Below are 24593 nucleotides of genomic sequence, written 5' to 3'. Positions count from 1 at the left end.
AGCCCACATGCTGCCTATTGGTCCAAAAGAATTGAAGCCGTTCAATCTAGATTTGTCAAATACGCACTTCATTTCCTCCCGTGGAACCAGCCACAAGAGCTCACTGACTACCACCACCGGTGCCGCCTGCTTGGAATGGAAACACTCTTGGAAAGAAGACTGACCGCCCGCGCCATTTTTATTAAGAAAATCATCGATGGCGATATCGATTCCCCAGAACTTCTACGTCTCATAAATCTGAATATCCGACCCAGGGTATTAAGGAGGTACGAGTTTCTTCAGATCGAATACCAACGAACCAATTATGGTCAAAACGAGCCGCTGCGTGCTATGTGCAAAATATTCAACTGGTTTTCCGAGTTAAACGACTTTAACGTTTCTTCCGGCGTCTTCAAGACTTCAATAAGATCGTCAGAATCGCTTTCAAATCTAGTGAATCTTATCAAAAATCAAGCATTTTAATAGTATAAGCATAGCGAAAGGGAGTGTTAGTTTTAAGCTTCATGTAGACAAGGATGTCAGATGAATAAATGGTCGGGATTCGACCAGACCGAACTGAACGCCATCAGCATTTTTCCGAGTCACTCGAGTGTAATGTACAAATATTTTCAACTATAGACAAAATCAGTAGAACTTAATAACCAGAATCAATAGTTTATAATCCAAGGAATGCATTTCAGTGAATTATTTTAGATTTTTCAATTTCGCACAAGAATAACATGAGTTTCAAAATTTGCAGTCTAAAAATTTTCTCATGGCGTTCAGTTCGGTCTGGTCGAAGGCAGGCCAAATGTTAATAATAATAATAATAATAATAATAATAATAATAATTGCTACTTCATACTACCACATTCGCCTTCTTCTCTACTCTATCTACGAAGACAGCATGACACTTTTTTTTTTAATTTAATTTTTCATTCTGAATTACCATTAATTATAAAATTACTGCCCTTTCCTACTTTTTGGTTCTATTAAGGTCTGGTTAATAGCAATACCTTAATAATTTTCAGTATTCCAACTTCATACTGTCACATTTGACCGTTTCATTATATTTTAACAACTGATAAAAGACAATCTTTCCGTCATAATTAGATTTAAATTTCACATTAGCAATGAACATTTTTATCAAATATTCCTGAATAACTTCAATTTCCGCTAAAAAAAAACTTCTACAAAACCTTTTTTGGGGTTTTACACACATATACCTTTTTCTCTACCGTCCACACTTATATTTACATTTTTTTTTTTTTGTAATAATGGCAATCCATCTTTTAACTTTGGCACTTCCTATTCAAATTCCATAAAAAAATTTAAAATTGTATATAACTTGTACTTTTGGAATTGGTTGAGACCACTACTGTTTAAACTTACATTTAATTTTTTGTTTATCTTTCAAATATTCCTTTTTGTTTTTTTTTTTATAATTGCAAACCATCCTTCAAATTTGACATTTTTCTTCATAACATTCTTCATTTCATAACACTTATTGTAGATTTTACTTAACCTATACTTCTTTAATTATTCGAGCACATTACTGTTCAAAGTTAAATTTACATTTAAGATTAGATAAACTAACACAGCAATCCATGTTTAAACATTGACACTTCCCATTCAAATTTAATGTCACTTTTTGTAGATTTTATTTAACTTATACTTCTTTAATTATTCACATTACTGTTCAAATTTAAAATTTTTCCTTACCGTTCAAACTAATCTTCCCGATTTTTTTTTCAAATAATGACTTTCAATCCTATTATATTGACACTTTTCTTTCAAACACCAACACAATTTTTATATTTTTCCCAACCTGTAAATTTCTGAATTGGTCGAGCACACTACCGTTCAAATTTATATTCACTTTTTTCTCTACCATTTAAACTTAGCTTTCCAGTTTTTTTCTATAATTTCATTCTTTGATTTTGATACTTAACAAACAAATTCGATTTGATCATTGCGTGATCTTTAACGTGAACAACATTATCATTCCTGCCAATGATAGTTTATTTTGCGTGGCCTTCTGCACGACTTACTTGATCATTCCTGCCAATGATTTTTAACTTCTTTCTTTTCAACTCGTTATTATTGCGTGGCCTTCCGCACGACTTACTTCATCGTTCCTGTCAATGATGTTTCATTCTCTTTTTTTTTTAATTCATATTTACTGCGTGGCCTTCCGCACGACTTACTTTATCATTCCTGCCAATAATATTTAATACTTTTTAAAACTCATATTAACTGCGTGGCCTTCCGCACGACTATTACTTTCCATCTATTAACAACACAAACGTCAAATGTTCTTCACTTTTCGTAGTTATTACGCCCAAAACATACTTTTAAAATGTCCGCCATTTACACACTCTTCTTTTTTTCTCACAAACTAAGTAATTTTTACCGGGAGCGAGCGTACAGCTCAGCTGCGCCATTGTCGTAGTTACGATTGTCCGAGAATCACCGCAAATTCAGCACAATTCGGAAACGCGTACTTCATCACCAAAGCTCGTTCTAAGACTCACTCTTCGTTACCAATCTTTCAAACGGACTCGTATTGCGGTATTCGTTCGGTTTTTTTAACGAAACATTCCCAACACGAATACAAACAAAAGTAGGTACAGCACAGAAGAAATGAACTCACACAGCGTGATAGCTGATTTATTCAATTTAGGATGGTTCATCTCTCATCCAAGAAGGTGCACAATTTTAATGAACATTAATAAATTTTAATATTTTTCTATTGCTACTTCATACTACCACATTAACAATAATTAGTTTTACTTTCGAAATATACTAAAATCTCTGCAAAAGTGGTCCGATGGTGAAAAAGCAAATTTCCGTAGATATTCGTAAATCCAAGCTAAAACCGTCAGGAAGGTTTGTTTCAAAGCAAAATTGCTTAGAAATACGTCTAAAAAAACAGGAGCACAAATTAAAGGGTGATACGGTCAAAATTTGGTCAATATCAACTTGACGTATTTCTTTCAATTTTGCATTTAAAATACCTGAACACCCCTCATTTTGAAGGTGTGTGTGTAAAATTTTGCTACTATTTTGATTTTGGAATACATTCTTCAGTTGTCAAAATGCCGTCCAAGGAAGAAGAGCAGCGTATCAAAATTTTGCTCGCGCATCGCGAAAATTCGAGCTACTCGCAGGCAAAGCTGGCAAAATCGCTAAAAGTTGCCAAATCAACCGTTACAAGTGTAATTAAAGTGTTTGGGGAACGTTTGTCGACAGCCAGGAAGTCTGGATCGGGGGGAAATCGAAAACCGGAAGCCGCTGAGACGACAGAGAGAGTTGCCGGTAGTTTCAAGCGAAACTCTAACCTCTCTCTCCGAGATTCCGCAAATAGGCTGGGTGTATCGTCTACAACCGTGCATCGAGCCAAAAAACGAGCCGGACTATCGACTTACAAGAAGGTAGTGACTCCAAATCGCGATGATAAACAAAATACGACGGCCAAAGCGCGATCCCGGAGGCTGTACACGACGATGCTGACGAAGTTTGACTGCGTGGTAATGGACGACGAAACCTACGTCAAAGCCGACTACAAGCAGCTTCCGGGACAGGAGTTTTATACGGCAAAAGGAAGGGGAAAGGTAGCAGATGTTTTCAAGCACATGAAACTGTCAAAGTTCGCGAAGAAATATCTGGTTTGGCAAGCCATCTGTACCTGTGGCTTGAAAAGCAGCATTTTCATAGCTTCCGGGACTGTCTACTAAGAAATTTACGTGAAAGAGTGTTTGAATAAACGTCTGCTGCCTTTCCTGAAGGAACACGGTTGTTCCGTACTGTTTTGGCCGGATTTGGCATCTTGCCATTACGGTAAAAGGGCCATGGAGTGGTACGCCGCCAACAACGTGCAGGTGGTTCCCAAGGACAAGAACCCTCCCAACACGCCAGAGCTCCGCCCAATTGAGAAATACTGGACTATTGTCAAGCGGAACCTAAAGAAGACCAAAAACTGCTAAGGACGAGCAGCAGTTCAAGGCAAACTGGCTTTCTGCGGCGAAGAAGGTGGGAAGGTGGCTGTACAAAATCTGATGGCAGGGGTTAAGCGTAAGGCCTGGCAATTCGGATTTGGAAAAGCGGAAGCCTTACTGAATATTTTTCCTGCATTTTATACTAATTAAACTTGAAAAAGAAATTTAATTACTTTTTTAAATAAACGATTTCACCGATTTACACGCGTTTTCCCTTGACCAAATTTTGACCGTATCACCCTTTAAGGGAACTCGAACCTTTGGCAAAAATCAAATAAGATCGAAAGATCAACAGTACATTGACTACTTTTGGCGATATTATATTACTTCCTATTTCATAGTTTATAAGTGTTAGAACAAGATAATTCTGAAAGTTTGTATACAACGTTATAGTCATAGCCTACTTAAAGGCGAAAATATCTATTTTTTCAATCTTTTAAGATATTTTACCAAGCAATCATTATATGAATATTGGATTTAAAAAAAAAGCTTATTTCGTGCTGAGAAATGATTACAATGTATGTAATTCTAGGGATCAACTGAACCCATAACGAACATTTTAGAAAACTATTTCTACAAAAAATAGTGGAGAGTTTACCATTGGTATGAAAAAATGGCATTAAAAAGTCCAAGTTATACTCTAACGATTGACATATTGCAATCAATATTTTTATTTTATTTTTTTTATTTTGGAAACATTTGAAAGCGATAAAAGATGATCATTTTGTAAAACTTCCAACCAAAGTTCAATGGTTCAAAAAAAATGTTAAATAACAGCATAGTTCTTTTGTTCCATTTTTATATTTTTTTTATATTTTTCAAGAACGTTATTTTTATTTATTTTTATTTTCATAGTATTCCGTCTCACGACATAACTTGACTAACATAGTTCCTAAAATTCACTCGGTCCATGACAATCGATCTCCAAATTCTCGAACATCATTCGCTAGTTCACGCTCCACTCAAAAACATGTGATATTTGTAAGTTTTGTTTGTTCTGATTTATAGCTGAGGAATAAAGTCACTCCACACCCAAAATAATTTGAACGTAGTGGCTACGTGAAAAACTATATAATTTTAATCCAATTGATTTTCACGTTGATACTACGAAATAAATAAATAAACGCCTCCCTATAAGAATTCGTATTTCATGGGCCTCACCTACAATTCACGTGAATTTTTAGTGATTTCAATGCACTGTTCTTATGAAAGCTACGGGGATTTTTTCTAGTATCAGAAAGAAATGTAGGTCGATTTGTATTCCTGTTGTTGTTTATAATGATGAAAATGAAACAAAATTTCACTGTGGAAAAAACTTTATTTTCACAATACTTAATCCTTACACTACACTTTCACGCAACACGCAATAGAAGCACTTTAATTCCCGCAGTTCCAGAAACTCAAGGCGAATTGTGAAATTCTGAAAAAAAAAATGAAAAAGTCTCCACGATTGCCCGGTTTTATCCAGGTTTGCTCGGACATTTGTTACTAAATTTGAGAACAGTCCGGCCCGGCCCGGCTGCCCGGATTTCATTGGAAAATGCCCGTATTTTGCCCAGATTTATTTACTTTATTTGGCAAATTAAACAAAAAAAACAACCAACACCTCCAAAACGAAATTTTTTGAGCAAGTTTTATAAAAATAATCATGAAAGGTTTTTTGGAAGCCTAAAATACGGTTCAAAATCCATCGATGAATTTTGATGAAAAAAATTTGTTATTCATATTCTTTTCTTGGTTTTTGTAGAGGAGTTTCAGAGTTTTGACAAAATTTGTCTGGATATTGCCCGGATTTATGGTCGTCAAATTGAAATCGAATGCCCAGATTTTGCCAGGTTTTTATTTGAAAATTGCCCGGTTTGTCCGGCCCAGATACGTGCTTAAAAAATTCTGGCAACCTTATGATATGTAGAACTAGAAAAAAACATTTTCTGTTTTTTTTTTTTTTCAAATGTATTATATTAAAATCAATGGATTCCTTGTTGATTCTAATGTAAGGTTGCCAGAATTTATTCAGCACTTATCCGGGCCGGACAATCCGGACAGTTTTCTTTAAAAACCTGGCAAAATCCGGGCATTTCATTTCTAAATTGACGACCAAAAATCCGGGCAATATCCGAGCAAATGTTAAGAAAACCCAAAATTTAATCAACGAGATAAAAAAAAAAGAAAAAAAAAATTTCCTTCAAAATTCATGAACAGATTTCAAATCGTATTTTAGGGTTCGAAAAATCTTTTCGGAGTATTTTTGCAAAATCTGATCAACAAATTTTGTTTCGGTGGTTAAGTAAAAAAAAAAATTGCAACAGTACGGCAGTAAGAAATTTTGTATCAAACATCCGGGCAAACCCGGATAAAGCCGGGCAATCTGGCAACCTTATTCTAAAGATAACTTAACGTTGACGGGTTAGCACAAGCAACTATGGTCACCAATTTGACCAGAGATCAAAAGCCAAAACGAACAAACTTTCGTTTGGTAAAAAACACGTCCGATGCGCGCGATAAAATGAAATAGATGTATGTATGTACATGTAAAGCAAAAACTTAATAAATTGATCTCACCATAAATTTCAAATTGTGCTACGCTTATAATCTTTCCAGTATGCTGTTTAACATTTGTATTTTGAAACTACCATTTTAAATTTATATACAACAAAGTTTATCAATTGCATACAAATCTCTGATTTCTCACAAAATCCAATCAAAAGAATAAGCTTCAATAGAGCTGTACATTGCTGTACACAATCTTATGAGATGAAAGTTTTATGAACTAGATTCCAAGTTTTTCGTAAACAAGACCGTTTAGCAAAAAACCGACTTATTCTCAGAAAGTCGATTTTTTGTCAAACAAATTTTTCGAGATAACAACAGGTCTCGACTTTTCATGTATTTCTAAATTATTTGTCACTAAAATTAAAATTTCGATTTTCTGAATTTCCTTTGGTCCCCCCCTTTGATTATTTTTTTGATTTTAAAGTTGATCTTTGCCGAATTTTTTTTTTCGATAACACCAGATTTTGAGGCTTTATGCATTTTATGTCATTTGGTATCAATATTATAATTCAATTTTCTCGATTTTCCCCTTAGGTGATTTTTTAAGGTAAACAAAAAGAAAATTTGCGAGCTTTGAGACTCCCCTAAATCAAGTCCGATTGAGCTGAAAGTTTGTACAGGTCAGTTTTTTGATCCAATCTACAAAATGCCTTTATGGACGGTTTTCAAAATTCGACCATGAAACTTTTCCCATACGTCCATTTTTACCCGAATATTTATAGATATGTTGTTATCTACCGAATTATTTTGAAAAGGTACTTCATTGCAAATTTTGGTACCAATTTTACTTAATTTATATCTTAGATAAAATGTTTGTATTTATTGCAAAAATTTAGAATTTTAATCCAAAAATATAAACCAATCGTTTACCAAAATTATTACAACAATTTGTTACTGTGACAATGTTTTCCTCAACCTACCAGCAGGGAGAGGGTGATCCACGAACAAATCGATGACGTCGAAATACTCATCCTCAAACGAAGAAATGTGTACACTCTGCCATCCCATGCGGCTTATCATGTCGTATGTTGCGTCCCGGTTTAAGGATTAGGAGAAGGTGGCAGTCAGTTTGTTTTTGATAGCCGTCGCGAGTAGACCGTTTTACCGTTCTGATCTTGACCCTCTGTTCCAAAATGAGTTGTCCCATCGGAAATTACAACGGGTACGTCGTTTTCGATTTTGGTGGTGAATGAAAGAGATAGATCAGTGAAATAACCGCAGCATCGAGTGATAATAACAAATTTGTCAATATTGGGAGCCGCGTGGACCAGAATCGAGCACAATCTTTTCATGGTTACTTGAACCCAGAAAATGTTCGGGTTTTAAACACAATTTGATTGTTGGGAAAAAAAATTACGAATCGAAGTTATTTGAATTATACTACCATCAGGAAGAGTGACTTTCGTTTTCTGTGTCCAGGCAATAAAATGTAGAGTAATGGGTAAAAAACGTGAACATCAGAGGTTATCATCCTGAAACATTGTAGACAAAAAACGAGACACGCTTCCGAAATCGGCAAGATGTATAATTTTCCATCACGAGCTGGAATTTCAGAGGTTCATTTAAATTCGTAGTAGATTATTTTCGAATCTATTACCACATCGATCGGCGGCATTTCAAAGATAATGACAGTTGAAAAAAGGAGGAAAACCGATGATATATTGTTATATTTTCCATGTGTCTCAACTCTTGCGTTTGTTGGAGTTTTTTTTTTCTATTTGTTTGTTATCAAACAAAATAGAACTTTGTAGCATTATTTTTACGATTCTAACCACTCGCTCAAAACACATTCAGTTGTTGATTAATTTGTGAAATCCTGTTCAATGATTACCCTCTAGTTGTGTACATATGTACGGCTAAACCAAACTCAAATTTTGCCTATCCTAGGAATATTCTAGGAAAAAATCTAATTTTAATTCGTTTTAAAATGCATTTGATAAAATATAATTTTCTCGTTCCGATAAAATGTATTTCATTGAGATTTCTCTAATTATATCCTGATAACTTTAAATAAATTGTGTCGCCTATTCAAAGAAGCTAAGTACCGTAAACTGGGGTGTAATGCAACACTTTTCAACTTCAATGGCTTCTAAAAACATTATATCCACAGATAATCATACTGCTTATACATACAAAATTTGGATTTACCAGTTATTTTAAAATAAAAAAAAACATGCGATTTTCACCCTACTAAGAAAAAGGGGTAATGAAAACGTTCGAAAATCAATATTTGTGATGTCATAGCGCATAAAGTACAAATTGCAGTAATTTTTGGTTTAGTTCGAATTAAATTTTACATGTTTTCTGTCAAAAATGTTTTTAAAGAAAAAGCATGATGGTGCTGCATACTTTTAGGGATAAAAAATACTACAAAAAATTCTACTAGATGAAATCACAAATTATAATGTTTGGATGGCAGAAGTTTTGAAATTAACAAACGCGTGACATGCTAAACAATCATTTTCCAGCATATGCAAACGAGATTTAAAAAATAAATCTTTGACGAATTTTAGCCCAGACTCGTAACTGAATTATAATAATCTTTATTTAAAAAATATTTTGATTGTCCGAAAAATACTTTTACCCCAACAGTGTTGTTATAGGATAATTGAAGCAATATTAAGTTTGGAGGTGATATCATTAAGCCAATCCGTGTTACTGGGTGAAGTTTTTTGCGGTATTGAAAAATGTAAAAATTTGTACATCTATTGCTCGATTTTGTAAATTTTATATGAGATCAAAAACTTAAAAAAAACTATCTCACGATGTGAGAAACTATGTCGTCATCATTTAGTTATCATATAATGTTAACTTCATTACATAATATTAAAATAAAAATTGGATAAGTGTTGTGGTATACAAATGTAACATCTGACCCAGCTGTTGCATGATGCCCCGTTTGAAGGTAACGCATGAAGCACCATTTACTGAAATCTTTGGTTTTGTTCGAATTGATTTTTACATTTTTTTCGTTTATAATTCTTTTAAAGAAAGAAGTATGGGAGAGTGGGGAATCATGGGCCGCTTTTTCTATGCTCCATTACTTCTTCATTATATAAGATGAAATGAAAAAAATAAATGGTATGATATTGTTTTTCGACTGGATAATTTTTAATTTTTGGGGATTGAAACGGTTTCGTCAGTCAACTGTGGGAATAAAAACGAGTTATTTTTATTATTGTTCAATATTTTGACAATAAGAAAAATAACTCGTTTTTATTCCTACAGTTGACTGACGAAACCGTTTCAATCCCCAAAAATTATCAATGGTATGTGTGGGAAATAAAAACTGTTCCGTAGTACGTTGTATGCGAACGAACTCGACTGTAAATACATTTATTATTAAATGATGATAATGTAAACAATCTTTTATGAACTTACAAATAAGTTTCGCCGTTTACCCTAAGCTCTAGCTCTGGCAACCCTAAACCGTCGGATATCACCGGCTATTTGAAGCTAATGGACGAAAATCATATTTATCTTCGGGTAAATAAAAAGTACACTTGCGTACTTACGCTTTTTCTTTCCTACCGCTCTAATTGAGCTCAACCCGGTACACCTAACCGGAACAACCGAACGGTCACTCAAACTATTAAAGGAAATACAATATTTTAGTGGAAAATTGCGCAGTAAGGAATTTCTATCACCTAACCTCTTCCGACTCACTGAACCGCGAGCACTCAAATCACGCGCAACAAGCAAAATAGATTCCACCTACTAGAAAGAATACGTTAAAAGACCATCGGAACAACTAATAATGAATACATACTGTTTTCTCTAAAAACTGTTCACTACAAACTAACTAACTGCCAGGTCAGGAAAAAACGTGTCGCAGTTTCGATCAATTTTCTAACAATGACAATTCCTTTTCGGCGCCAACGCGTTGACGTTTGTCCGATCCCGTACCAAGGTTGCCAGTTGTGCTAACAGTATGGTTTTTTTATATTTCTAACGAATCATTTGGCTTTTTTTAATTTTTAATAAGTTATTTTCCCCAAGTTCTGAATGTTTTATAAAAAGCAATATTTTTTGGATTTTGAAAAATGGTGTGGAATCCAAATTCACCAAATAAGATGGAAAGTTTATGAGTTGTCTCAAAACTGTAATTTCATAATTCATTTCGTTCTCCCCTATAAGGTTGCTGCATACATTTAGGGGTAAAAAAGTACAATAAATTCTACTAGCTGGAATCAAAATATTTAATGTTTGGATGGATGAAATTTCGAAATTAACAAACGAGTGACGCAAAACAATCATATACCAGCATATGGAAACGAGATTGATAGTCTGCAAAAAAATTTTTCGCCAACATCGTAGGATAATTGAAGCAATATAAAGTTTGTGAGTTATATCATTAAGCGTCATACTGGGTAAATTTTAAGTCCCGTGAAATAAACAGTATTCAACTTTACTCTTTATTTGTCATGAATAAAAGTTTGAATTTTTTTAAGAAATAATAATATGAATATATATGTACTTTTTATGCTATTTCATCGAATTAACAATCGAAATATTTTGTGAATAAGAGCAAGTTCACTGGTTGAGATGGAGTTGGAAATTTCGAAGGTTTACATCACATCACAACAAATTTGCCGTCCACCGGTGTTGGGAAAATCTGATATTCGAACAGTTTCGCGCTGCAAAATTTGTATCGTATAACACTTTTTGGCTGAGGGTGATAGAAAAACACATTGTTTTGCAACACCGAACCAAGCAGGGTTGCCAGGTGCCCAGATTTGTCTGTAAAACCAAGTCTTTTGACCCTTCTTCCAGATATTGGTCAGACACAGATTTTGCCCAGATTTTTGCTGAGAGTGCCCAGATTTTACAGACTTTCAAAATTGAGTGATGAAATCAATATTCGTGTATCGAATTTGATCCGTAAGTGCCAGATTAGACTGAAATCTCGCTTGTATTCATTGGTATTTGTCCAATTATATCATTAAACATTTTTTTTAAATAAGATCGGCATGGTACGTGGTAGGAAACAGTGTTTGTTGTATAGTTCTCAACTTGAAAATAACGCACAGCAAAACACCCCCCCCCCCCTTCCCGCTCACACGAATAACCAAATTTCCTGTTTAGTGTCAAATTTGTGATCTTCTTTATGCACAGACACTCCCAGACTTTTTTTCAAAATTGCCCAGATTTTTTATCCTCAACACCTGGCATCCCTGGAACCAAGTGATAGAGTCGGCGTTGCAATACAGTATTCGTGCATGAAACGACTCGGTGCTGCCATCTTTCTTATGTTCAAAACCTCAGTTGAGGGGAAAATATAGGAAATTGAGCAATTTCCGGATTTTAACATAAAGTGATATTTTCTTTTTTTCTTAAATATTATATCACTTGAATTGATACGAATTGCAATGAAGTTAATAAACTCTTTAAAACTTACAGCCAATTTTTTTCATGCCCTTGCCAATCGAATACATTTTGAAGTGCAGAGATGCCAGATAGCTGGGTGAAAAATAAATTCTGTTTGTTTTGCTTGAGCGATTTTCGGGAGTAGGAAATTGTTTCGCTTTTTTATTTGAAAAAGATATTCCGTCGGAATGTCCGGTAACAAGTTCGGAACGCCGTCTTTAATAGATCCATCATCTTTAGAAAACGGAACCCTTGCTGTTAATTCGACAAGTGTCAATTAGATCAAACGTAGGCGTCGTATCGGAAGTAAAATTTGGCTTGTGTCTGAAATACCTATACTTTTCATTTGTCACATACTTAATTATCACTTTGAAAATGAACGTTTTTTAGGAAGAGTTCAAAAACTTTATCAACTCATGTAATCAAATGCACTCCAATAAAAAACTCATAATTCTGCAGAATACAGTTTAATATTGGAATGCATTATAACTTAAGAAATACTTATTTATGCATATATGTAAATAATAAAATTTCTGTTTCAAGTTGATTATAAAGTAAAATGAATTTTATTTCAATTTTCAAACGGTGAATTCAAAATACAAAAAGTCAGCAGAATTACTGAAAAGCAAATTCTTTTGGCATCGCTGGTTGCTTTCGATTTTATACCTACACTACCTTACACTACAATAAAATTTCAAAAGCTAAGAGCACCTGCAACGGTTCAGGCGTAAATATTGGTTTTAATTATACCAGTTTAAGCACAATTTGAAATTTTAGAATCGGCTAAAACACCCACTCCCCACCGGTGTAGGAGCAAATTTAAAACGGAAACACTTTCATCGCAGACACTCAATAATTGAGAAGAAGAAACCCATTTTATTGGAAAAATTGTATAAGTTTTGAGTTTCACGGTTAATTGTCTTAAAGTTAATTCTACGAATATTCTTTTTGACAGAACAATGATTTCAACTATTCTACCAGGATTTCATTAATTTAAAAACAAAAATGACTACACAACGAGGAAAAAAGGTCAATTGAAATAATTCTTCAATTAATTCAATCAAATAGCTATGAATGAATGGAATAAAGTTTTGTTAAAATGAAATGAAAAAGCATTTTTTTTTTCAAGTTATTGCTGACATTGATAAGGAAACGAGAAATGTTTATCCCAAAGTCAAAGGAAATTTTCCCTTGATTTGTCGACATTTTTGTTTGACAAAAACTTGTTTCACTATTTGCAAATTTATGTATGGATACAGAAAAATATGATAATATGATATTGACGAAAACTCCGAGCAATCCATACGAAACTAAAAGTCTCTCAATATTAACAATAACAATAAACATTTATTTTACCTCATCGAAAAAGTATTAAAATTTTCTTTTCGTTTATTTTTTTCAAATTTTAGAACGCTGACTGGATTAACTAATTCGTCGAGCCCTAATGAAAAGCTTCTTATTTATTTATTAAATCGAGAATAATGTGACATCTATTATTTATACTTGATATGGTTTTTATTAACATCTATTCTCAATTATGTTACGTATAGGGTGGTTGAAGCGAAAAAAAACATTCAAATAATATCTCAACAAGAAATTATTATCACACCCAATGTTACCCAAACATGTGTGAAAGAAATCATTGTTGGCTAAAATTTTCTCACCGTGAACTAAATCGGTCTGTCGTATATTTTGAAATCCTGTTCCAAATTTGCATGAATTTGGAACAAAGTCGTATAACTGTTGGGAATTTTGAAATCGATAACTGTGCTAAAACAGCAATTTACGCCACCGGTGCCAGCCGAAATGTTTTAGCGTGGTCGAAAACCGTGTTTTGCATCTACCGTTGGGACAGCCCTAATGGTTTTGCAACGATGCCAATTATAGAAATTTTCTAAACATTTTTGTGCTAAAAAATTTAGCAAAAGAGGGCAGAGAAGGAAAAAAAATTGAAAACCACTGGTTAAGATTCTTCCAATTTGATCCAAAATTATAAACGAAGATAGCGCAACTATCCACACATGTATCTAACAAAACTTGTCGTTCGGAGATGATCTACGCAAACGCAATCATTTAACGCAAAAAATTCTACAGAGTGATATTCTATTTTTAATGAAAATACAAATAAAAGTTCCGCTAAGCTATAGGGGAGAATGGGGCTACTTGTTCCCCGTTTCTTATTTTCTTCATATCTTTTTGGGAAAAAATTGCAACTCAACGTCTTTTGCATTTTCTGACAGCGTGTAGTTTCAAAGTTTCAAGTTTATATGCATGTTTAGATCGATTCATGAACTCATAAATGAACCAGAAGCAATTTTGTGAGACTTAAAAAATTGTGATATTTTTAAGTTACAGGAGACTTGGTCCTTTACTTAAGGAGACTTGATCCTTAGTTCAGGGTGCCCTGGCTGACCCTAGTCGAAAATCTATCAAAATCCAAAGATAGAAGGTTCGTTGACTATTTTTTGCCATTTTAGTTTTCATTTCACAGTTTGTAAGTATCAGACAAAGAGAATTCTAAAAATTTGTCTACTACCCTATAGAAATTGCATACTTTGAGGCGGTTTTTATTAAAATACAGTATTTCAAGTCCTTTTTAACAGATAATTACTGGAAAACATTAGTTTTTGGAAAGATATTAGTAATTTCATGATAACCAATGATCACGACCCATTTAGAAGAAAAAAAAATCATTTTGCACTATTGGGATCAATTATACCCATAACATACATTTTGGAAAACTTCTTCTTAAAAAAAATGAGTTTCCTATTGCTTTGAAAATATGGCATAATGAAGTTCAAATAATATACTAATGATTGACAGTTGAGAATGAATATTTTTATTATAAGTTTTTCGTGTTAGTTACATTTTAAAGTGATGATAAAAGATCTTCAAATCACATTTTGTGAAATTTATTTAACAAAGTTCAATAACTGGAAATTTTTTTTTTTAATTGTTGAGAAATCAACATTGCTGTTTTGTTCTATTTGGCACATTTTTCTAGGACATTTCATATTTGTATGACATTCCTGTTTCGAGATATAGCGAAGGAATCATGTATCCTCAGGGATCAAGTATCCTCACTCTCCCCTAAGTGAAGGCACATTGATATTGTATCTATCGAGCAAAGAGTAGGTACTAATGAAAATAAATAAAAAATTTCTCAATTTTTTATTACAAATCTTCGTATTGAAATATTTATTAAAACGTAGTTGGAAACATTAAGGTTCTTGAAGGCAGCCACTTGAGACCGTTGTTCTCAATTTTCTGCGCGATTGTTTCGATTTGATACACGTTATTGTACTTAACGTAATTTGCATTAGAAAACTCAAGTTGTTAAAAATAAATTAACAACTAGGCTCAATGATAGTGTTGATTAATTTGATAGAGCTTGTAATTCTTCGGACTTGAAAACTTCGAGACTTTTACTTATTATCGTTTGAATTTGATTTTGTTCATCTTCTTAGGGATGCCCAATCCGGCGAACGTCTTGGTTCCGAGGCCGGAATGTTGTACGGAGAGTATCTGATGCTTGATAAGATTCTCAGTGCCCAGCGAATGCTTTCCACCGAAAGTAACAAGCCAGTTCACGATGAGCATCTTTTCATAATCACACATCAAGGTAATTATCAAATCAATTCTTTTTATTGATTAGTAACTACAAAAAAAGTTAAATATTATATTAATTGTCTTATTTTAACTTTTGCATTCTTTCAATCCCTGCAGCCTACGAACTTTGGTTCAAGCAGATCATTTTCGAGCTGGATTCGATCCGTAATCTGTTCAACAGCGAGCACATTGAAGAGTCGCGAACGTTGGAAATTCTAAAGCGCCTGAACCGGGTTGTGATGATACTTAAGGTAAGACTATATGGAGTTTGTTGCCCAAATTTGCGACAAATTTTCTCCGGCAGTTGTATGAGCATACCTACATACAGTGAAGCCCGAGTGGAACTCCGAAGGTATCATATGACCAACTCAAATGATCCACCGGTAAATGCTCATGTGTGGATTAAGGTGACGCACTTTTCAAAAGGAGGTATAATATTTCGGTTCAATCATATTCTAAGAACAGTCTCATTAGCTTGTCGAAGCGTCCAGCAGCGCCTTGCTTGTGTCCTGCTATCGGCCGAACCGTTTCCTGTCGGAATGACAAAAAAGTGCTCGGGAAGTTTTTTTTCCTTTCATTTTGAGCATTCGTCGTAGAGCGTAACTGATAGTGCGGTTGCTTGAAGCGATAAAACCTGACTCAATAAATTTTGGACGCATCTCACTTGTATGGCATCTTTGCCTTTTTTCCGAGCATAGTTAGTCTCGAGTATCGAATGTATGTATCTACTGTTGGCATTCATACTTTCTCGATGTTGAGGGAAGCAGCATATCTTGTATGTAAGACATTCCCACGCATAAAAAGCTGTCTAATACCTCGTTGTTGTACGTTCGGTCTGTTTGAACTGGTACACATTCCTGAGGGAATTTCTGCGTAGCCACATGTGACTAGCGCTTTGGATTGATTACCTCAACATAGGTACAAGTTTAATATCAAACGAGGTTTAGTGAGAAGACTTAAATTGATATCGGCAACGAATGATGCTTTACAATACAATGCGGATGCAAATTTTTAATTTGAATTCAAGTGAAAAACAAAAACAAAATTCCAGTAAGAATTAAAATTAGCACTATATTTGCGAATTTTCATATTGATAACAGTAAATTTGCAACTGTGAAATCAAGAGTTAGTTTTAACGAAAAATTTAAATAGTTTTTGATGAATTTTGCAGAATTTTTCCTGAGAGAGTATGTAGCCTTAAAAAATTGCAAAATAAATAGGGGAGAATGAAGATACTAGATTCCTCAGCGAAATCTCGAAACTGGAATATCTTACATGGATCAAAAGTTCTAGAAAAAATTTATAAATAGAACAAAACATCAAACTTGTTGTCTCGAAAAATTAAAAAAAAAATTTTTTTTTTCGAGTTATTGAACTTTGCTTGAAAATCTAACAAAATCAGTACCGTAAACTGGGGGAACTTTGATCACCGGGGTAACTTTGATCAACATGAAATATTTGCAGATTATCATCATTAACTTAGTAAAAAGTTAAAATATCTGAAAACGTTTGAAAGCCTATAAATTGAGTTTCATATAAGCTAAATTTGGTTTTCATTAGAAGATTTTTGATTTTACATAAAATGTAATTTTAAAAACTTAAATTATCTGGTTTTTCGAAAGCTCACAAACAAACTTTTTCCCTGATAAAATTTAACAATGTAGATGCAAATGGGATGTTTTATGTGAAAGTTCAACTTTTTTTTGTTCATATTTAGTTTAAGTGATATTTTTATGGTCATTTGGAGATAATTTATGTATATTGAAAAAAAAAACGGTGATTTTTCAAGAGAAGCCCGTGAAAATGGCAAAATTTCATTTGTTTTTTCGGCTAAAAATTGATACATGTTGATAATTTTTACCCCTAGATGTATGCAGCAGCATTGTCTATCTTTTGATTATAAGAGTTTTTGAAAAAAAAAACGTTGAGCTTAGGGTGCCAAAGCACCCTGATTAAAGGATCAAGTCTTCTTAACTTTTAAAATATCACAGAAAATGCAAAAGACGGCGATTTCCCTAAACTTTAAATTGTGAATTTTATGTACCCAGAATTCCATCCTTTATAAAGGGAACAACAAGATTTAAACCTTGTGCCACCCACGCTTGAATTCGGAAAAACGTTATCGACAGTTTCGTGGCAAAAAGAAAACCTTTTTTTTTTAACTCTGACCAATTTTTGAATGTTTCCTCTGCTTCACCCTGAGAAAAACGTTCAAATGACTGTTGTTTGAAATCATGAATTTTCAACATTTATTTCTGTTTTATTTCCTCTTGTAAAAAATGCCGTGCTAGATACTTCATAACATCCGAAGATTTTCATAATATTTTTGAAGATTTAAAAAAAATCATTGCTTCTTTAAAACGTCTTAACCCTTTAGTGCCAAATCCGCTTTTAGGGAGGGTTTACTTAAGTAGTCATAAAACCGCATCAAATAGTTTGTTTTACAATTTTTCTTCGCTAAATTATTGAAAATATGTTAATCTATCAATTCTGTCTACTAAACATTGTTAGTAAAGTAGTTGTCAAAAGTTACAGCTGAGAAAAGCTTAAATCATGAGAAAATTGTAAATGGACCTATTTTTCGAAAAAAAAAATGATCAATTTGGTAGCCTCAGGAATCCTTGGACAATGTGTTTTTCGATCTAAAAACATTATTGACAGTTATGCCTTAGAGTTACTATCATTCTGGTTTTTAAAAATTTCCATAGGTAGGAGAGATTAAACTTAAACCTCGTTTAAAGGCAAGAAGTAGAAATATATCAGTTATTTGAGGAACAATTTTAACTAAAACTACTTGAAAATATATCTATGGATCAGTATTGATAAGTCTCAAAATCCTATAGATAAAATTGGTTGACGTGTGTTAAAACTACAACAGAAAAAGTACTGAAAGTCAAGTTCCTTAGCCCCTGTGCTTATGAAATTTAAAAAAAATATCAAGAAAATTCTCATCCATGAAGTTTTTCGTAGAGCAAAAGTTGTTTGTAACATGGTGTCGACTCATATCTGGTAATAAAATTCCCTGATTTTCCAGTCGTTTTTCCAGAAAATTCCAGGTTTGAAAAAGATACTGAGCAATTCCCCCGAAAATAAACGCACAGAAAGCTTTGAGTCGAAAATACTAATTTATTACGATCATTTTAATGGGAGTATTATTTGTGATATTAAACATTTTGGGATAAGTCAGCCAGTTCAGATCCACTTGTAGAAATTCTTATGATTTCAGCATAACAATTTTCTCTTGCAAGCTATCAGCATTCTTCTGTGCGTCTTCCAAAATTTTCCTCCGTTTCATCTCAAGCGAATTTTCTTCCGCTTCTCGATGACGCTTCATCAGCTTTGTTTGATCTGATTCAAGAGATTCCTTTTTGCGGCGATCTTTGTCTTCCAAATACAGAGCATGTGAATTTCGAACTCTCTGAATAAGTTTTTTGGAAATTTGAACTGATTTTATCCCTCCAGCATAAAAAACAGCATCATAGATTTGTCGTTTAGCCACCAATGATTCTTCACGCATATTTTCGAAGAGACACTCGGAATTTACTGAAAAACCACGTTCAACATTCGCGTTGCCATGTGAAAGACAGCAGGGGCAACGCTAGCACTTGGCATTTGCTAGCACTCCACTCCAAAAATGATCCAGCCTTTCTTTGCTACGGTACAATGTAATCTTAAAACTAAGCTTTTGTGAATTTTTCAGCGAAAAAAAAGGGTTCTATAGCCCACCCTGAAGATATTCCTACTAAAAAGGACATCACTTTTCACTGATAAGGCTGATAAACTAAAGTAACAATCATAAATTACGGTGGCAAGTCCTTTAAAAATTCAAATTCAAATCAAAATCGTTTTCATTAATTTTCATTTGGCTTATAATATATACCAAATACAATACATTCTACTCCTACACAAAAATACTGCACAGAACCATATACTTGAATCTATCAGGTTTTCCTACAATTTGTTTTGTACGTGTTTGTAATGTATTTTAGTTATCTCATTGATTAATTGTTGACTTCACACTATGTTCTTTTTTCTCCACATCTGAATTATTTCCTAAATTCTCTTATAGTTCCAATGGAATTTTCATTATATCTCCCACATTTCTGGAAGATTGAACTCCCCGTTTGCTTTGAATTACTACCTTAGCTCCATCTCTAGCTAATAATTTGAACTGTTCATCAAGGAAGGTGCGGTCTGATTTTTGTTTCTTCGCAGAAGCCAAAAGGACTTTATCGCCTTTTTTTATGTCACTATCACGTGCTCCTCGTTTAACATCCGCGTACTTATTACTGATAAGTTTAGAGAAATCGCCTTTCTCCCTTACATCATCTCTATCGAGGTCTGAATCCTATCTAGCATCCCATAAGCATGGGAAAGTACCTCGAAATTTCCATCCTACCACGAGTTCAAAAGGTGTTTCGCCACGCCTAGAGAGAGTGGTTTTACTTTACTGTGCATGTAAACGTTTTTGTTTAATGATATTTTCTCTCCAATTTCATCTAATCTTAAAGCTGCCAATGCTTCTTTTATTTCTTTATTCGATCTCTCTACTGCCTCATTCGATTGCGAACTTAAATGTATTGATTTGAAAATCCTTCCCCACGATTTTCTCACGCTCTAATAAATTTTTCTCTTCAGAATGGAGGTCCATTATCACTTTTCATGACCAATGGTAAACCCCAAATTTCAAAGATATTCATAAACGCATTGTTCGTACTTATGGCATCCGTATTTTTCATTTCAATAACATGAATTTATCCGGAATAAATATCTACGACGACGAGAAATTCTCCAAGTCCAACCTCTTTATCTGTTAAAAAATCGATTTGTAGAATTTCTCAAGGTCCGTTGGGAAGTTGTGATAATGCACACGCAATTACTCTTGGTTTTGAATTTTCATCAAGCTGTTCTAAAAACGCTCCTAATCCATATGGAGATGCGTCCACATATAGCTCTGTTTTGTTTTCTCTGTTCAAATAACCCAGAGTTTTGATTGCTGACCATAGGTGGTCATAATTAGTAAAACTGGATTGAAATGGATACCTCAACCTATTTCTTTACATTTGGTGCAGTGCATTCAGTTCGAATACACTTTTTAACATAGCAAACATATGTTAGTTTAAATTTCAACTATCGTCAGACATTCCGTCCCTAGTGTTAAGTCTATTTTAATTATATTTTTACACCACAAGTACTGTTACATGCAGAAAAAACATAATTTATTTCGATTGATTTATAAAAATCCGCATGTCTACAAACCCAACTTTTCTAAATTTCTGGTTCAACATTTCCAAAAGGTCATAACACGTGAAACAAATTAAATGAAATGGAAACAATGAGAAACACTTATCTGAATATAATCCTGGGGTTCTCCTTCGACACTCCTTTTGGATTCAAATATCCGTTGACCGATCCGCTGGGCGTATCACCACCCCCTTCAACTAGCTGCACTGATTCACTTATTTTTCGAATGCCACTTTAATTATTTTCTCTGCAACTTATTGTAAACATTTATGCACAATTTTACGCAAATTACACAATTCAAATTTTGAATTCCAACAGTAAATATCCGTAAATTTGAGGAGCTTGAAAATTTTGCGTCAGTTGTTGGCGATGATTACTTTGATCCCCATTTTTTACGATTTTGGTATGAAATGTCCAGAATGTATTTGCTTGCATACTCATTTTCATTAAAAAGCTCATCAACGGTGGAGGATAACATTCCTCATCATAAATAGAAAAAAAAAACATGAAATATGAGCTTGTGTATATTTTGTTCTCATGAACATTGACGGTGTTTTTTTGAGTTTTTTTTGCATGTAGTTTTTTCAAACTTGTTAATTCGGTTAATCTCACCCTGTATAGCATTACAGATTTTGCTTCCGAGAAATAACAGCAATTAGACTTATAATGATTGAATTCAAAAATATATTTTGTCAAAAACACAGATTTTTTTTTCGAAAACCTTGCTGAAAGCCCAGAACTGAGCCAAACGAATTTTCATCACTGAAATTTTGGATTTGAAGCAATTTACCACGACTGATTCAATATATACGAAATACAATGTTTATTTTCAGCTGCTGGTCGACCAAGTACCAATTCTGGAAACGATGACTCCGCTGGATTTCATGGACTTCCGAGATTTCCTTTCACCTGCTTCGGGCTTCCAAAGTTTGCAGTTCCGGCTGTTGGAAAATAAGCTGGGCGTCAAAACGGAACATCGCGTCAAGTACAACCAAAAGTATTGGGAAGTATTTTCCAGTGATCCGAAAGCCGTCGAAAAACTGGCTTGCACCGAAAACGAACCCTCATTGGTCGATTTGGTTCAAAAATGGTTGGAACGCACGCCGGGATTGGAAGAAGATGGTTTCAACTTCTGGGGAAAGTTTAGAGAAAGTGTCGAAAAGCTACTGGCCGATCAAGAGGAAAGCGCAAAGGTGAGTTTAGTTGAAAGATTGTGGTTTCGAAAGTTAAGAGTTTTCGCCTTTATTGCAGAGTGAACCTCATGAAAATGTTAGAAACTACCGTTTGATGGACATAGAAAAGCGTCGTGAGGTTTACCGATCGATCTTCGATGTTGACCTACATGAATGTCTGGTGACGCGTGGCGAAAGAAGATTTACCCATCGCGCCCTTCAGGGTGCCATTATGATCACTTTCTACAGAGATGAACCGCGGTTCAGTCAACCTCATCAACTTTTGATGTTGCTTATGGACATCGATTCGTTAATTACCAAATGGAGATGTAAGTTTGGCGTTAGATTTCCTACCAACCACAATGTTATCCATTCCATACTTTTCAGATAACCACGTGATCATGGTTCAAAGGATGATTGGATCCCAACAACTTGGAACTGGTGGTTCTTCCGGATATCAATATCTGCGATCAACATTGAGGTAATATCCATTGTTCAATCCGAAAAATAATCAAAACACATAGAAAAACCTTTTTTTCATTACAGCGATCGCTATAAGGTATTTCTGGATTTGTTTAATTTATCCACGTTCTTGATTCCACGTGGTTCGATTCCCCCGCTGACGGACGAGATGCAGAAAGCTTTAAATCTTGCCTGGGGATCACCGGTTCACCGTCCCAAGCAACCGAACGGTGTGGCGCAGTAGTGTTTTTGTCATTAAAAGATTTTAATCTCTAGAGACTATCGGCTTGAATTATGGCGAGCAGTGAAAGCAAACAAAAACAATTTGCGAACTGCATGTTATTTTTGCACATCACCCTATTTACCAGATGATTGCTGTATATTTAACCACCCGGAGTTTTGTGACAGCCTAAATGCAAAGTTTACTTTTAGATAACAGCAAACCAATTTAGAGAATTGGCGCACCACATGCAAAACAGCAGTAATTTATAATTTTTTGTTTCAAGTAAAAGACCGGTCGTTCCACTATATAAAATTCAAATGAATAAATAAACAAATTACGTTTCGTCTACGTTATTTTTATTTTAATCAAGTGATGTGTCATGTGATATCATACAACTTTATGTTTATAAATGTAATTGCTAACTCTCGCCCCTCAAAACATTAAAATCCACCTTAACTAATACATCCATAGGTGTATGCAGAAAACCTTTTGATTCAAATTGAAGATTCTTCTTACAATAGGTTTCTATGTATGAAATTGTTTATAAATAATTTTTTAAGTTGACCAAATTCATTAAACAATTGTTTTGTTTATTCTGTTTTTACGATTGTTCAAATGTTGCTTTTTGTAAAGCCATCGAATTTATGCCACGCTTTTTCGATTTATTTAAAATGAGTAAACAATTCTATTTTTTTTTTTGAAAATTTTATTTTAATAACTAGCTGATCCCGTACGAACTTCGTTTCGCTTTAAATCATTGGTACGTCAAAATGAGTTTAGAAAATTAATTCGAAACATTCTTTCAACAATTTTGGGGAAAAATTCAACAGTGTTTTAAGTCGTTATTATTACTATTACTTGAAATTCAAATTAAACGGTTGATTGGATTTTTATTAAAATTTATGTGAGAGTGTTTTCTTCTCGATCGGTTGCAAAATCTAGACATTATGGCAGAAACATGTCCTATTTGTTTATGTGCACGACTCTTTCGCTTGACCTTCACACTTAAATTGGTATCAATTAACTGCCTCGAACAAAATTATTGCACAAAACACTGAACTTTCAATGAAACCCTCTTTTTCTGTCCCGTGGCCCGAAATTCGATAATTAAAACCAATTTTACGTTCCTCAAAACTCCCTTGTGCCATTTTTTCTTTTCTAATTATATGTAAAATTACGTCAGGAACTTGAAAACAGTGATCAGTGAATATAGACGCCTCTTTCGCCGACCCTTGACACGGAACATGCTACCTGGAGTCAATTGCTCATAGTTTATAACCCTCATCTGAACATTTTCATCTCAATCCGATGCATGATCACGACAATATCGCGAAAACAGTGAGCAACTAACATGGACGGCCTTTTTTTTACCACGATTCAAAACTTGACAACAAAACATGTGTCAATTTTCATTACAATTCTATGCTCAATCAAGAGAACATCGTAAAAATAGTGAACAGATAATAACCCCTTTTGCCGACCCCTGAGTCAAGATTTGAAACCTGAAAGCAAAAGAGCGTCCCTAAAAACTCGCAAAAAATCGCAAAAAAGTTGGGTATGGACGACTCCTTCAGCCGACTTCTGATCCGCAATTCGAAACTTGAAATCGATTGCTCGTCCCTCAAAACACTCATGTGCTAATTTTCATCACAATACGATCTATAAAAACGCCAATATCGCAAAAACATTAATCAGTGGATATGGACGACCCCTTTTGCTGACCCCTGACCCTAAATTTGATAACTGTAATCGATTGCTCGTCTCTTAAAACACTCATGTGCAAATTTTCATCACAATCCAATGTAAAATAAAGCCAATATCGCAAAAACATTAATCAGTGGATATGGACGACCCCTTTTGCCGACCCCTGACCCTAAATTTGATAACTGTAATGGATTGCTCGTCTCTCAAAACACTCATGTGCAAATTTTCATCACAACCCGATGTATAATAACGTCAATATCGCAAAAACATTAATCAGTGAAT

The 24593-nt window shown here is 34.1% G+C and overlaps 1 protein-coding gene and 1 long non-coding RNA gene across 2 annotated transcripts; one reads left to right on the top strand and one right to left on the bottom strand.

Moving 5' to 3' along the window:
* The first annotated feature begins 7562 nt into the window (after positions 1–7562).
* On the top strand, positions 7563–22955 carry LOC129750642 (tryptophan 2,3-dioxygenase). Its single transcript, XM_055745645.1, has 7 exons — positions 7563–7692; positions 15365–15519; positions 15624–15757; positions 21584–21943; positions 22002–22251; positions 22310–22403; positions 22469–22955. The coding sequence occupies exons 1-7, from the start codon at positions 7664–7666 to the stop codon at positions 22626–22628; spliced, it is 1182 nt and encodes a 393-aa protein (XP_055601620.1). The 5' UTR covers positions 7563–7663; the 3' UTR covers positions 22629–22955.
* Positions 9902–10381, bottom strand: LOC129750648 (uncharacterized). The gene is made up of 3 exons (XR_008738435.1): positions 10300–10381; positions 10183–10247; positions 9902–10119 (listed from the first exon to the last, which is right to left on the bottom strand). It is a non-coding gene; the product is annotated as an uncharacterized LOC129750648 (long non-coding RNA).
* Positions 22956–24593: the final 1638 nt, after the last annotated feature.

The sequence above is a fragment of the Uranotaenia lowii genome, chromosome 3 (assembly GCF_029784155.1).
Source record: "Uranotaenia lowii strain MFRU-FL chromosome 3, ASM2978415v1, whole genome shotgun sequence".
NCBI lineage: Eukaryota > Metazoa > Arthropoda > Insecta > Diptera > Culicidae > Uranotaenia > Uranotaenia lowii.
This window is presented reverse-complemented; position numbering and strand designations above follow the sequence as displayed.

Excerpts from the sequence above, each read along its gene's own strand:
- LOC129750642 (XM_055745645.1), top strand. The coding sequence starts at position 7,664 with ATGAGTTGTCCCATCGGAAATTACAACGG. Across the intron at positions 22,252-22,309 it reads GTTAATTACCAAATGGAGAT|ATAACCACGTGATCATGGTT; the intron begins GTAAGTTTGGCG and ends CATACTTTTCAG. Across the intron at positions 22,404-22,468 it reads TATCTGCGATCAACATTGAG|CGATCGCTATAAGGTATTTC; the intron begins GTAATATCCATT and ends TTTTCATTACAG.